Source organism: Capricornis sumatraensis, chromosome 4, assembly GCF_032405125.1.
Source record: "Capricornis sumatraensis isolate serow.1 chromosome 4, serow.2, whole genome shotgun sequence".
Lineage (NCBI taxonomy): Eukaryota > Metazoa > Chordata > Mammalia > Artiodactyla > Bovidae > Capricornis > Capricornis sumatraensis.
The window spans coordinates 96,229,075-96,244,708 of NC_091072.1; the positions used below are offsets into that span (position 1 = coordinate 96,229,075).

The following is a 15,634-nucleotide window of genomic DNA, read 5'->3' on the forward strand; positions in this document are numbered from 1 at the left end:
CAGCCTGTGAGTCATCCAGCCCAGCATTTTGGATGATGTACTCTGCATATAGATTAAATATGTGGGTGACAACATACAACCTTGTTGTGGTCCTTTCCCCCTTTGAACCAGTCTGTTGTTCCATGTCCTGACTGTTGCTTCTTGACCTGCATACAGGTTTCCCAGGAGACAGGTAAGGTGGTCTGTTATTTCTAATCACTTTAGGAATTTTTCACAGTTTGTTATAATCCACACAGTTGAAGTGTGCCTGATGAACTATGGAATGAGGTTCGTGACATTGTACAGGAGACAGGGATCAAGACCATCCCCATGGAAAAGAAATGCAAAAAAGCAAAATGGTTGTCTGGGGAGGCCTTACAAATAGCTGTGAAAAGAAGAGAGGTGAAAAGCAAAGGAGAAAATGAAAGATATAAGCATCTGAATGCAGAGTTCCAAAGAATAGCAAGGAGAGATAAGAAAGCCTTCTTCAGCGATCAATGCAAAGAAATAGAGGAAAACAGCAGAATGGGAAAGACTAGATCTCTTTAAGAAAATTAGAGATACCAAGGGAACATTTCATGCAAAGATGGGGCTCGATAAAGGACAGAAATGGTATGGACCTAACAGAAGCAGAAGATATTAAGAAGAGGTGGCAAGAATACAGGGAAGAACTGTACAAAAAAGATCTTCACAACCCAGATAATCATGATGATGTGATCACTAATCTAGAGCCAGACATCTTGGAATGTGAAGTCAAGTGGGCCTTAGAAAGCATCACTACAAACAAAGCTAGAGGAGGTGATGGAATTCCAGTTGAGCTGTTTCAAATCCTGAAAGATGATGCTGTGAAAGTGCTGCACTCAATATGCCAGGAAATTTGGAAAACTCAGCAGTGGCCACAAGACTGGAAAAGGCCAGTCTTCATTCCAATCCCAAAGAAAGGCAATGCCAAATAATGCTCAAACTACCGCACAATTGCACTCATCTCACATGCTAGTAAAGTAATGCTCAAAATTCTCCAAGCCAGGCTTCAGCAATACGTGAACCGTGAACTCCCTGATGTTCAAGCTGGTTTTAGAAAAGGTAGAGGAACCAGAGATCAAACTGCCAACATTCTCTGGATCATGGAAAAAGCAAGAGAGTTCAGAAAAACATCTATTTCTGGTTTGTTGACTATGTCAGAGTCTTTGACTGTGTGGATCACAATCAACTGTGGAAAATTCTTCAAGAGATGGGAATACCAGACCACCTAACTTGCCTCTTGAGAAACCTGTATGCAGGTCAGGAAGCAACAGTTAGAACTGGACATGGATCAACAGACTGGTTCCAAATAGGAAAAGGAGTACGTCAAGGCTGTATATTGTCACCCTGCTTATTTAACTTCTATGCAGAGTACATCATCAGAAATGCTGGACTGGAAGAAACACAAGCTGGAATCAAGATTGCCGGGAGAAATATCAATAATCTCAGATATGCAGATGACACCACCCTTATGGCAGAAGGTGAAGAGGAGCTAAAAAGCCTCTTGATGAAAGTGAAAGAGGAGAGTGAAAATGTTGGCTTAAAGCTCAACATTCAGAAAATAAATTCATGGCATCTGGTCCCATCACTTCATGGGAAATAGATGGGGAAACAGTAGAAACAGTATCAGACTTTATTTTTGGGGGCTCCAAAATCACTGCAGATGATGACTGAAGCCATGAAATTAAAAGACGCTTACTCCTTGGAAGAAAAGTTATGACCAACCTAGATAGTATATTGAAAAGCAGAGATATTACTCTGCCAACTAAGGTCTGTGTAGTCAAGGCTATGGTTTTTCCAGTGGTCACGTATGGATATGAGAGTTGGACTGTGAAGAAGGCTGAGCACTGAAGAATTGATGCTTTTGAACTGTGGTGTTGAAGAAGACTCTTGAGAGTCCGTTGGATTGCAAGGAGATCCAACCAGTCCGTTCTGATGGAGATCAACCCTGGGATTTCTTTGGAAGGAATGATGCTAAAGCTGAAGCTCCAATACTTTGGCCACCTCATGTGAAGAGTTGACTCATTGGAAAAGACTCTGATGCTGGAAGGGATTGGGGGCAGGAGGAGAAGGGGATGACCGAGGATGAGATGGCTGGATGGCATCACGGACTCGATGGACGTGAGTCTGAGTGAACTCCGGGAGATGGTGATAGACAGGGAGGCCTGGCGTGCTGCGATTCATGGGGTCGCAAAGAGTCGGACACGACTGAGCGACTGAACTGAACAGAACTGACACTGTTGAAGGCTTTGGTGTAGTCATTGAAGCTGAAGTAGATGTTTTTTTCTGGAATTCCCTTGCTTTCTCTATGATCCAATGCATGTTGGCAATTTGATCTCTGTTCCTCTGCCTTTTCTAAATCCAGCTTGTACACCTGGAATTTCTCCATTCAGGTATTGCTCAAGCCTAGCTAGAAGCATTTTGAGGATTACCTTGCTAGCATGTGAAATGAGCACAATTGTGTGGTAGTTTGAGCATTCTTTGGCATTGCTCTTCTTTGGGGTTGAAATGAAAACTGACCTTTTCCAGTCCTGTGGCCACTGCTGAATTTTCCAAATTTGCTGGCATATTGACTACAGTACTTTAACAGCATCATCTTTTAGGATTTGAAATAGCTAAGCTGGAATTCCATCACCTCCATTAGCTTTATTCAATAGTAATGCTTCCTAAGACCCACTTGACTTCACACTCCAGGATGTCTGATTAGGTGAGTGATCACACTATGGTGGTTATCCAGGTCATTATGACCTTTTTTTGTATAGGTCTTCTGTATATTTTTTTCACCTCCTCTTAATCTTGTCTGCTTCTTCTTAGGTCCTTATCATTTCTGTCCCTTATTGTGCCCCTCCTTGCATAGGATATTCCCTTGATGATACATGATCTGACAGAATGTGATTCACTGGAGGAGGGAATGGCAAATCACTCCAGTATTCTTGCCCCATGAACAGTAGGAAAAGGCAAAAAGATATGACACTGGAAGATGAGCCCCACCCCCCACACCCGCCCAATTTGAAAGGTGTTCAATATGCTGCTGGGGAAGACTGGAGAAATAGCTCCAGAAAGAATGAAGAGGCTGGGCCAAAGTGGAAATGACTTTTAGTTGTGGATGTGTCTGATGGTGAAAAGAAAGTCCGATCCTGTAAAGAATGATATCATAATGAAACCTGGAATGTTAGGTACATGAATTAATGTAAATTGGATGTGGTCAAGAAAGAGATTGGGAAGAGTGAACACTGGCATCTTAGGAATCAGTGAACTCAAATCAATGGGAATGGGCAAATTTAATTCAGATGATCTCTGGTTTTGGAGGCTTTGAACTGCCTTCTTAAGTGTACAATGCAAAGAATTAGAGGAAAACAATAGAATGGGAAAGAAGAGAGATATCTTCAAAAAAACTTGTGATATCAAGGGAAAATCTCCTGCAAGGATAGGCATGATAAAGGACAGAAATGGTAAGGACCTAACAGAAGCAGAAGATATTTGTTAATAAGAGGTGGCAAGAATAATCTTGGCAGGCAACAATTAGAGCTGGGCAAGACTTGGTATTCCTGTTTTCATAGGAATTAAGCCTATGTGTGTCTAGTGTCATTTCACAAAAACGTAAGAGGCAACATTTTGTGCTCTGCTTTATGTCCAGGGAGGAGAATGTAGCAGAAAGATGTGAGGTGTTGTTGTTGTTGTTGTTTTATCTTTTGTGACTTGGGGTTATGACATCAAGGAAATTGGTGGTTCTTTTTTCATTTAAATCTTCTCCAGGGGGTCTTGCATCATTTTAGCATGATGCTAACTGATTGTTTGTGAAGTCTATTTTGTTAATTTGGAAAGGCCTAATATTTGACTAGATTAGTTTATCATGAGCTCTGCCCGACTCTGTGTAGAGAATTCTAGTAACTGCTTTAATTTTTTATAGTCATTAAGCTTTTAAAGGAAAACAACAGAAATTAGTTTTACCTTCTTATTACTTGTTTACTGTTTATTAAACATGTACCACATACTGAGCAGTTTACATGAAAAATTAGCCTTTGTCTACAAGAATTTGATGTAAGAAGTTAAGTTATATAGCAGAAAAATAAGAATTATATATGTGAACACCTATGCAATGCTTTTTGTTGTTCGGTTGCACAGTTGTGTCCGACTCTTTGTGACCCCATGGACTGCAGCATACCTGGCCTCCTGTCCCTCACCATCTCCTGAAGTTTGCCCAAGTTCATGTCCGTTGCATTGGTGATGCCATCTAGCCATCTAATCCTCTGATGCCCTCTGTTTCTTCTGCCCTCAGTCTTTCCCAGCGTCAGGGACTTTTCCAGTGAGCTGGCTGTTTGCATCAGGTGACCAAAGTACTGGAGCTTCAGCATCAGTCCTTCCAATGAGTATTCAGTGTTGATTTCCCTTAAGATCGACTTGTTTGACCTCCTTGCAGTCCAAAGGACTCTCAGGAGTCCTCTGCAGCACCACAGTTCAAAGGCATCAATTCTTTGGCGCTCTGCCTTTTTTACAGTCTAGCTCTCACAACCATACGTGACCACTGGGAAAACCATACTCTTGACTGTACGGACTTTTGTTGGCAGAATAATGTGTCTGCTTTTCAACACACTGTCTAAGTTCATCATAGCTTTCCTGCCGAGAAACAATTGTCTTCTGATTTCATGGCTTCAGTCACCATCTGCAGTGATTTTAGAGCCCAAGAAGAGGAAATCTGTCCTTACTTCCAGGCTTTCCCCTTCTATTTGCCATGAAGTAATGGGGCAGAGTGCCATGATCTTAGTTTTTTTTTAATATGTAGTTTTAAACTGGCTCTTTCACTCTCCTCCTTCACCCTCATCAGGAGGTTCTTTAGTTCATCTTTGCTTTCTGCCATTAGAGTGGTATCATCTGTATATCTGAGGTTGTTGATGTTTATTTCACCTGTCTTGATTCCAGCTTGTATCTCATCCAGCCTGGCATTTCTCGTGATGTCCTCAGCCTATAGGTTAAATAAAACAGGGTGAAACAGACAGCCCTGCCATACTCCTTTCTCAATCCTGAACTAATCAATTGTTCCATAAAGGGTTCTAACTGTTGCTTCTTGACCTGCATACAGGTTTCTCAGGAGACAGGTGCCATGCTTAGGTGAATGAAATTTTGCTAGAAGATTCACTTGTCTGTTTTGAAGTATTTCATTTTGTTTACCATATTAACTGGCATATATAAAAATATTGAACAGGCAATATTCTCCCTACCCATGTCTTCAAACTCTTTGAGTGTAGGATTCTCCATCCCTCCATCCATCCTTCCACATCTACCTATTTATATGCCTACCATCTATTCCATTTTTTAAAAAGTAACTATCCTTTCTTGTGCTCAGTTACTAAGTCATGTCTGACTCTTTGTGACCCGAAGTTCTCCAGTCCCACCAGGCTACTCTGTCCGCTTCCCAGGCAAGAATACTGGAGTGAACATTGGGGTACATGTGTCTCTTTCAATTCTGGTTTCCTTGGTGTGTATGCCCAGCAGTGGAATGACTGGCTGGATCTCCTTGCAGTCCAAGGGACTCTCAAGAGTCTTCTCCAACACCACACTTCAAAAACATCAATTCTTCGGCGCTCAGCCTTCTTCACAGTCCAACTCTCACATCCGTACGTGACTACTGGAAAAACCATAGCCTTGACTAGGCGGACCTTAGTTGGCAAAGTAATGTCTCTGCTTTTGAATATGCTATCTAGGTTGCTCACAGCAAAAGAGACACAGATGTATAGAATGGACTTTTGGACTCTGAGGGAGAGGGAGAGGGTGGGATGATTTGGGAGAATGGCACTGAAACATGTATACTATCATGTAAGAAACAAATCGCCAGTCTATGTTCGATACAGGATACAGGATGCTTGGGGCTGGTGCACGGGGATGATCCAGAGAGATGATATGGGGTGGGAGGTGGGAGGGGGGTTCAGGATTGGGAACTCATGTACACCCGTGGCTGATTCATGTCAATGTATGGCAAAACCAATACAGTATTGTAAAGTAAAATAAAGTAAAAAAAAAAAAAAAAAAGAATACTGGAGTGGGTTGCCATTTCCTTCTCTGATCCCTTTCTAATTCCCCTGAAAAAAGCTTTACAACTTTAATTTTTAATAAAAAGAACAAGATTGATAGAGTTTATTTGTTTGTTTTACAAAATCCCACTTCTAACAAGGAAACAATCTGTGTGTCTGTGCACTTTATTCATAGGCAGAAAACCTGTGGGTCTGTGAGGCTTGGTCTTCCAGGTTACCTTTATTATGAATCCCTTAACATTTAGTCCCATCTTCTCTGAAGGGAAACATGCCTCTCTTCTTCTCAGTGCAGCTCCAACCTTATCTTTCTCCTCATACCATTTGGGCACCATTTCACCTTTTTTCTCCTCAAAGAAGAAAGAAGCACACTTTCTTCAACCAAAGCCCTGACATACTGAATTTAGCCAGCATTATCCAATTGGGAATAATTTATTACAATTCATTTAATGATATAAATATCTAAACAGCATTTTCTTGTATATATTCATTCATTGACTCAATGCCCTAGAATGATCTGGTTTTGAGATATCATTCTTTACTGACTTATCCACTCACCAATGCATTTGTATATATATATCCTGTTGAACAACCTAGGAAGCAGTAGAAAGTACTACTGTGTTGTCCGGGTAGGCTGTTTTGTGATATTAACAAGCCATCAAATTTTAGAGCCTTGTGTTACTTTATGGTTTATTTCTCACTCTTATGTCCATGTGGTTGGTGGGGACTCTGTTTCGTGTCTCTTCACTTGGGGACTGAGGTTGATATAGTCTTCATCATCAACCTACCTACCTACCATCTATTCTATTTTAAAAAAAATTAATTATCCCTTTCTTGTGCTCAGTTGCTAAGTAATTTCTGTAAAATTTGTTGCTCTGGCTGGTGGGGAGAAATCTGGTGAATGAATACTATTAAAATGTCCTCACAGACTGATATCATTTGCTTTTGCTCATAAGTCTAGTTTTCATTTCATTGGCCAAAGCAAGTTCTATCACCACATCTAAATGTAATTAATGGGGTGAAGTACAGTTTTTCTTGTCAGGCAAAGTATAAAAGAATTTTGACATTGGGAAGGGGAAACCAGATGCAGGTTTTTCACCAATTCTTTTCCAACTTATGATGAAATCTCCGTATGATGAAGATGATAAAATGGCCCTGGTGGGAAATGCTGAAATGGTGCTTCTTTTCTCAGGGTAGGGACCCGCGGAACCTCACTGTGTGCGCCTATCTTCTGTGGTTCTGTGAGAGAGAACTGAGCCAACATCCAGCTCTCCCTGAAGCTGTCTCAGCTCAGTGCTCTGCCTCCTGGCATCACTATATTAAGAAACCCTAATAATCTCTTGTCTCTGGCTTCCACTCAAAGACTTGCAGGACACATCCCATCATCCCTCTTGGAGGTCCAAGCATCCCGAATAGTGTGTCATCCCCCAGATGTTTATTTCCGTTTTGTGCTGTAATCCCACCCCTCCATTCATCCCACTGTGTCCTCTATGGTTTACCTTGTCCATCAGCCAGCTCCCTGCCAGGCATTCCAACTACTCCTTCCCAGTAAATTTATTCTTCCTCTTTGAAATACATATTTCATGTTCTTTTTTTCTCAAACATCTCTCATATTTCATAGCAAATGAGATGACATCAGATATGAAACTGCATTATCTTCTAACCACCTAAACAGCTCACACCTACCTAAGTTCACGCATTCCACCTTCACTCTTGTTAAAATGGATTAAATGTCCCCACATGAATCTAACACCAACTCCACCACATGCCCTGAATCTCAATTCGTTTTTTTCCCCTTTCAAGAACAGTCTTTTTAAAATTACCCATTTTCTCTCCTTTATTGTTATTTTCTTTTTCTGTTGGATTATTGCAGCTAGCAAGCATGCTTTTATGGCATCCATTAAAAAAATTTCCCTGACCCTTAGACTCATTCCAACTACTGCTTCATTTCCTTTTTCCCTTTACAGAAAAACTCCTTGAAAGAAATTTTTATAATTGTCTACAGTTTTGCATCTCATTATCTAATAAACTTACTTTAATCATGCTTTTATCTCCATCATGCCATTAAATGATTTTCATCTGGATCAAGTGCTAATAATAGCTAACACAGAGTGCCTGCTATGAGGCAGGGAATGCTCTAAATACTTTGTACATATTAACTCATTTAATCCTCTAACCAATCATATGAAGATGGTGCTATTAATATTCATCTTTTAGATATGAAAAATGCTAACCAGAGATAGTTGCTGACTTGGGCAAGGTCGCACTACTATTTAGAGGCGCTTAGATGTGAACCTGGTAGGCTGCAGTCCATGGGGTCGCAGAGTGAGACACGACTGAAGCGACTTAGCAGCAGCAGCAGCAGACGTGAACCCAGCTACTTCTTGCCTGGAGAATCCCATGGACAAAGGAGCCTGATGGGCCGTAGTCCATAGGGTCTCAAAGAGTTGGACACGACTGAAACGACTTCACACACATGCACTCTGGTTTTGGAGGCTCTGTTTGAACTGCTGTACCATATTACTGCTTTAGTAGACAATTATTTTGCTTTATTTATTAAAGCTTTCAGCAGCATTTGACATAACTGACCGATCTGTGTTTCTTGAAACAGTGTAGTCTTTGGTTTTCCATGCCTTTGTCTCATGTACTTTTCCTCTTACTTCATGTTCCACTCCCCAATTCTAGAATTAGGTTCTAGACTATTAGTTCTCTGCTTCTCTATCAGTAGTCTTTTCATGGTAATTAGTCAGTGTATGACTTTAAATATCACCTTTAAGTGTGTATCTGCAGTCCAGATCTCTTTCCTAAACCCCATTGTATAAATGATGCTGCCTGATTTACACCTCTGCTCCAGTGTCTTATAGGACTCTCAGACTTAACAAATTCAAAACAGAAGCACAGTAATTCTAACCCAACCCAACTCTTAACAAACACCTTTTTCCCAGGCCTCCTCTATCTTCCAGAACCACCAACTTTTAATTCCTCAGGACAAGCTTAAAAATGATCTTTAACTCTTCTTTCCCTCACAGCTCACATTCAATCCATTCAAACCAACTCTACCCTGAAATACGTCCTCATCTGGTACTTCATCCCAGCCCTTAGTCTAGTTTGTGTCCCATCCTTCATCTCCTGAACTCCTGTAGCCCCTTCATGATTAGTATCCCTGCTTCCACTCTTGCTTTCTTCAGTCTTTTCTCTAAAGAGTGGCCTGAGTAAACTCCTAAAGCATTAATGAGATGACCTGCCTGACTCTTTGTGACCCCATGGACTGTAGCCTTGCCACGCTCCTCTGTCCATGGAATTCTCCAGACAAAATTACTGGAGTGGGTTGCCATTCCCTTCTCCAGGGGATCTTCCTAACCTAGGGATCAAACTCAGAGATAACACATCCACTCAAAGGCTTTGTCTTGAAATGAGAAAAAAATTCCACCTCTTTACTGTGGCACACCTGCCCATAAGCCATTTCCCTCTGTTTCTGACACACTGTCCTCAGCCTCGCAGCTGTTCCACCACGGTGCAGCCACACTGGTCATCTTGCTGTCTTGAGAACACAGCCCACATTTCCCCATTTCAGAACCATGTCATTTGCTGCTCCATCTCTTTGGAAACTTATTCCTTTCTTAGCTCTTCATCATGGAGGCTTCCTTTCTCATCACTCAGGTCATCATTCAGATTACCTTCTCAGAGAGGTCCTCCCTGAGACTCTCATACAATTCTGCCTTCCCTTGCTGTTTGGCTACTCTCTATCACATTACCCTATTGCATCTCTTTTAAGGAGCTAGAAAATCCACTGTTGGCTTACTTAATCATTAGTCCCTAAGGATTATTCGCTTTCTCCAGAGGTATATGAGTGCTCCGAGGGCAGGTCTCTATCCATCTTATGCATTGTTGCATCCCCATTACTCAGAACCATCTCAGATATGTGGTAGTAACTCAATTAAAGTCTGTCATACAGAGTGAAGTAAGTCAGAAAGAGAAAAAAAATATCGTTTATTAACATATATATGTGGAATCTATAAAAATGGTACAGATGAGCCTATTTTCATAGCAGGAATAGAGACACAGATATAGAGAACAGACGTGTGTACACAGGAGGGGAAGGAAAAGGTGGGATGAATTGGGAGATTAGGACTGACTTACACTACCATGGAAGGGACTGATCACTGGAAGGACTGATGTTGAAGCTGAAACTCCAATACTTTGGCCACCTGATGCAAAGAGCCTGAAAAGACCCTGATACTGGGAAAGATTGAGGGTGGGAGGAGAAGGGGACGACAGAGGATGAGATGGCTGGATGGCATCACCGACTCAATGGACATGAGTTTGGGTACACTCTGGGAATTGGTGATGGACAGGGAAGCCTGGCATGCTGCAGTTCATGGGGTGGCAAAGAGTCAGACACGACTGAGCAGCTGAACTGACTGACGCTACCATGTGTGAAACAGATAGCTAGTGGGAACCTGCTGATAGTGCAGGGAGCTCAGCCCAGAGCTCTGTGGTGACCTAGAGGGCGGGATAGTGGGTTAGGAGGGAGGTGCAAGAGGAAGGAGGTATACATATGCATATAGCTTATCTGCGTTGTTGTACAGCAGAAATTAACAACATTGTAAAGCAATTATACTCCAATAAGAAAAGGGAATAAGGGAGGTTCAGTGTAGAAAGCAGTATTTTGACTTGCTTATTACATAAAGCATTCAATAAATTGAGAGAAACTGAATCATTATTAGCTAAGAGAATATTGTCTAGAGCACAAGGAACAGAAATTTGGCTTTCAAGTTTTTACCTTTTGTAAAGATAGCCTTCTGCTTGAAGCACACACAGAGAAATCCCTGTTTGTATATACCATGGCAGAAAAACCTTCATGACATTGGAAATGGTACCTGCTTCTTGCAAATTCTTTTGAGGATTATGTGTCAAAGCTACACCTGAGTCTCTTGGTCTCACATAGGGAAGGAGCTGGACAGTGAATGTGATCTGTTCTCACAAGAAAAATCTAAACAATCTAACCTGAGTCCCTGCTCAGTGGTTCCCCATCTCTAAGGGGAAGATTAATATAAATGCATGATGTCCTAACCTCATTTACAAAATGGGTCTTAATTTGTTTATAACATTAAATAACTTCAGATGTCCTACTTTTCTATTTAAATCTCTGTTTTTATAGCAATCACATGCTTTAAAATTTCTGAAAACGTAACATTTCAACAAATGTTTGATTTTAAGCTGTTTTTTATTTCTAGCAGATGGAACTTTTGGTTTATCGTTTCACAGTAAGGTTACTACTTTGAAGAAGACATGCTGGGGAAAAAGAAACAATGAAGGCAAACTTGAACCATATCCTAATATGATGAGTGAGGTCCAAAAGTGTCAATCACCTAAACAACTAGGTAACCTTACTGTGAGGCTGACAAAATGGCTAATGGAGCCTCACAGCTCACTGGACTGGATTTTGCCTGCGTAGATATAAGTCCGTCCACATTCTGGCTGTGGTTGTTGCCATTTGGTGGCAGTTGTTCCCTCAGGCAAAATTGACAGGAATGATCTGTGGGTCTTGAAACTGGATGGAACTTTCAGGAAAATGGCAGCAATTTAAAAAATCACCCAGTTAGTTCATTTCCAAGAAAACTGAGGAGAAGAATCCTGAAGAGGTGGGTTCCCACCCTCAGACGTCCTAATTTCTGAAAAGAAATTCCCTTCCTGACTCTAAGCCATAACCTGACAGAGTGTAGCCTAAAGACTATCACCTTTATCAACCCACCCACTTTGACAATAAGGCTCATCTCAGCCCCAATAGAGCGCACTTTGTCTATGGAATTACCCTACTTTGATCAACATGTTGAACAAAAAGGTGTAAAAAAAAAAAGGCCACATGCAAATAAATATGTTTTTGATGGCACCACATATTGCCTCTATATTTCAGACTGTTCTAACAGCTCATTCTAATCTAGCCACTAATTGTTCCTGCTTCACCAAGCATTTACTGATAGAAATGGTCCTACCACATTTAGCAAAGAAATCAAATCTGCATTATGGAGTCAGCATCATTGTATTTCTAGTTTTATGCATGGTAGACCCTTTATAGAGCTATATTTAATGCACTTCTAATTAAAAAAGGGGGGAAGTATCCAAAGCTTTCTCAGTGTTGTCTCATCTTTTGTTTTTCTGTGTGCAGCTCACCATGTTAAAACGGGCACTTGCGAAGTGGTGGCACTCCACAGATGCTGTAATAAGAACAAGATAGAAGAACGGTCACAAACAGTCAAGTGCTCCTGTTTCCCTGGGCAGGTGGCGGGCACCACACGAGCAGCTCCATCTTGTGTGGATGGTGAGGCTTCTTCCATTGCTCTTGTGATAGTGTAACTGGGGACTGCATAGAACTGGAATCTCACTGTGATTCTCAATTCTGGGGTTCATCCTGGGGGGCCTCACCATCAATCATATGGTTGGCACAAGATCATTTGAAGAGCATTCTGAAATTTAAAAACCACTGAATAAAGGTCTAAGGACTTGTGCAGTCTTGTAGCAAAAGGCACTATAATGAGGTTCCAAGAAGTCCGTGTACTTCTTACTTTGATACCATGAAATACTGATTTGCCAGTGGAGAGCCAGTGTGTATTGTTTGTGTGTGTAAATTAATTGGAAAAGGCAATATAAAAATTGATAATTAAAATAGTTTGGGTCCTTAAACCCATGGATGGTTCTTAATGAAAAAATAAACATCATACATATGAATGAATGTTTAGTTGTGGATAGAAGTCACATGAAATATTTTTATAGAGGTTCATCAAAATGTTAATTTCTTTCTTGGAGGATTCACCTAATAGGATATAAATATTTATGTGGATCTGTGTAATTGATGTGATCATAAATAATATTTTGTTAAGGGCTCATATATTTTCATGATGCATTCTTTGCAATGATTGTTACTGCCCATAGTTAAAAAAAAGACATCAATTTGAATGCCTTCCTGAATTTAGTCTACTTGGGGGAGATATTACATTGATTCTAAAATATTGATTCTAAACTGGTCATAGACTCAATTTCTTATATGTTTATGTAAATCAGCACATGAATACATTCACATAATTTGTTTCTAATATGCTAATTTCCATGAAACCTATGTGTTTATATGAAAAACCCTTCAAAAATGTGCCTATCTTTAACAATACTGTATTATACACTGAACATGAGATCTACGCTCTTAAACTTTTAGGTATTCTTATCACAATAAAATTTTTAAAAATTAAAAATATTTTAGTCAGAAAATCTAGAAAAGTTTATTCCCTTTGGACCAAAAACAAACAAACAAAAAAGCATGCACACCCAGAGAATTAACAAGCCCGAATAGAAAATCTTGAGTTGCTTTTTTTTTTTAATCTCCTATAGCTTCCATAGTGGAACAAAAATGGTGGTGCCATATGCAACCATGTCTTGAAGGAGAGGAATGTAAAGTTCTTCCAGATCGGAAAGGATGGAGCTGTTCCTCCGGGAATAAAGTGAAAACAACTAGGGTAAGTGGACAGTCAGTCTGTGAAAGTAAAAGATCGCTGAATTCATAGAGCATGGAGCATGTGCAGTGACCTCTTTAAGTGGTTGTAGGATTGAGAGGGTACAGTTTTCCCTGGTACAGTACATTATTCCCTCATTTTCTCCCTAATTCATTTCTTCATACCACGTTTTTGTTTCACTCAGAATAATATCTGTAGGTTGCCAACAACTGTCATGTTATCTAATAATTAAATACTGTTTATTCCTTGATGAGATACTCACAGTAATGTGAACCGACCCCCACCCCTGCCAGAGGATGCATGTTAAATGCTGGGGAGGTGACCCTAATCTCTCATTCTTCTGATGGATAGTAATCTGAAAAACCCTGAAAAAAAAGGAGAATTTATTTATGACTCAATAAACATTTCCTAGTTAATATTCTTTCATTTTTATGAAAGTAATTCTTCTGACCTCCCTAATTTCTGGATCAAAATGTATTTCACCTTGCAATGACTGATTTCTGGGGAGAAGTGAAAAATACTTTTATTCTTTGATTTTCTAATTACCTCCAATGGATCTTCTAGACTGGCAGAATTTAAATTCTTTGTGGAATCAGCAGATGAAAGTTCTGTCTTATTTTGCTTTTTGCTCTGAAGGGAAAGCTGACTATTGCTTAGAATTGGATAACTGGGGACTAGAAGATAATAATGCTTTATAAAAAGTAACATAAAACTAGAGACTAGTTAACTTAGGGTATTATTTAACAGTAGCAGTTTCTTTTTTTTTTTTTTTAATCTTGTCCAGACATATTCAAGAGGATTAATTTAAAATCCCATGAGATATAATGTTAAATAATATCTTTAGTGTATTTTCTGTGTATTCAGACATACACAAAAGTAACCAAGTTTATAATAAATAATAACTTTATATTTTGTCAAATGATTTATGACTCTAACTTGTCAGTTAAATGCTGACACTCCTTTCTAAAACCATGGAGGGCATGATCAGTTAATTAGAATAATTGTATTATTCAGTTGGCACATGATATAATCCATACCGATTTGTTAAAATCATTCTAGCAATATCAAACTTCCTTATAAGCTACTTATAGCATGAAAATCCGCCCCCCCCTAATTATTAATCCTTAGTCTAAAATAACACTCATGGAAATGAGTGAAGATTTGATTATGAAACAGTTTTTTTTAAAGTAGTGATTCCTCTAACGTCTATGGTTTTATTCCTTTTTATGGCTGAGTAATATTCCTTTGTATATATGTACCACAGCTGCTGCTTTATCTGTTCCTCTTATTTATGGACATCTAGGTTGCTTCCATATCCTGATTATTGGAAATAGTGCTGCAGTGAACACGGGTGCATGTACCTGCTTGAATTATGGTTTTCTCTGTGTACATCCCAGGAGCAGGATTGTTGAATCATATGGTAGCTCTGGTTTTAGTTTTCTAAGGAATTTCTGTGCTATTCTCCATAGCGTCTGTATCTTTTACATTCCTACCAACAGTGCAAGAGGATTCCCTTTTCTCCACATCTTCTCCAGCATTTATTGTTCGTAGATTTTTTTGATGATGGCTATTCCGACTGGTGTGATGGGATATCTCATTGTAGTTTTGATCTGTGTTTCTCCAGTAATTAGTGATTTTGAGCATATTTTCATGTGCTTGTTGGCCATCTGCATGTCGTCTTTGGAGAAATATCTGTTTAGGTCTCCAGTCCAGTTTTGAATGGGTTGATTTTTTGATACTGAACTACATGAGCTGTTTGTATATTTTGGAGGTTAATCCTTTGTCAGGTGTTTCATTTGCAAATATTTTCTCCCATTCTGAGGGTTGTCTTTTCGTTTTGTTTATGGTTTCCTTTTGCTGTGCAAAAATTTTTAAGTTTACATAGGCAGAGTTTTGAATGGACCTGAAGATTGCCATACAGAGTAAAGTAAGTCAGAAAGAGAAAAACAAATATTGTACATTAACACATATGTGGAGAGTTTTAAAAACTGGTATGATTATCTTGTTTGCAAAGCAGAAATAGAGACATATGTAGAGAACACATGGATACCAAGGAGGAATGGTGGGGGATGGAGGTAGAGTGAATTGGGAGACTGAGATTGA

The 15,634-nt window shown here is 39.7% G+C and overlaps 1 protein-coding gene across 1 annotated transcript in view; it reads left to right on the forward strand.

The window, feature by feature from the left end:
• TAFA2 (TAFA chemokine like family member 2) overlaps positions 1-15,634 on the forward strand; it is a 156,545-nt gene that overhangs the window by 122,276 nt on the left and 18,635 nt on the right. Inside the window, exons 2-3 of the mRNA XM_068971452.1 lie at positions 12,196-12,348; positions 13,410-13,534. Coding sequence (XP_068827553.1) covers positions 12,196-12,348; positions 13,410-13,534 — 278 coding nt within the window. The remainder of the gene's footprint in view (positions 1-12,195; positions 12,349-13,409; positions 13,535-15,634) is intronic.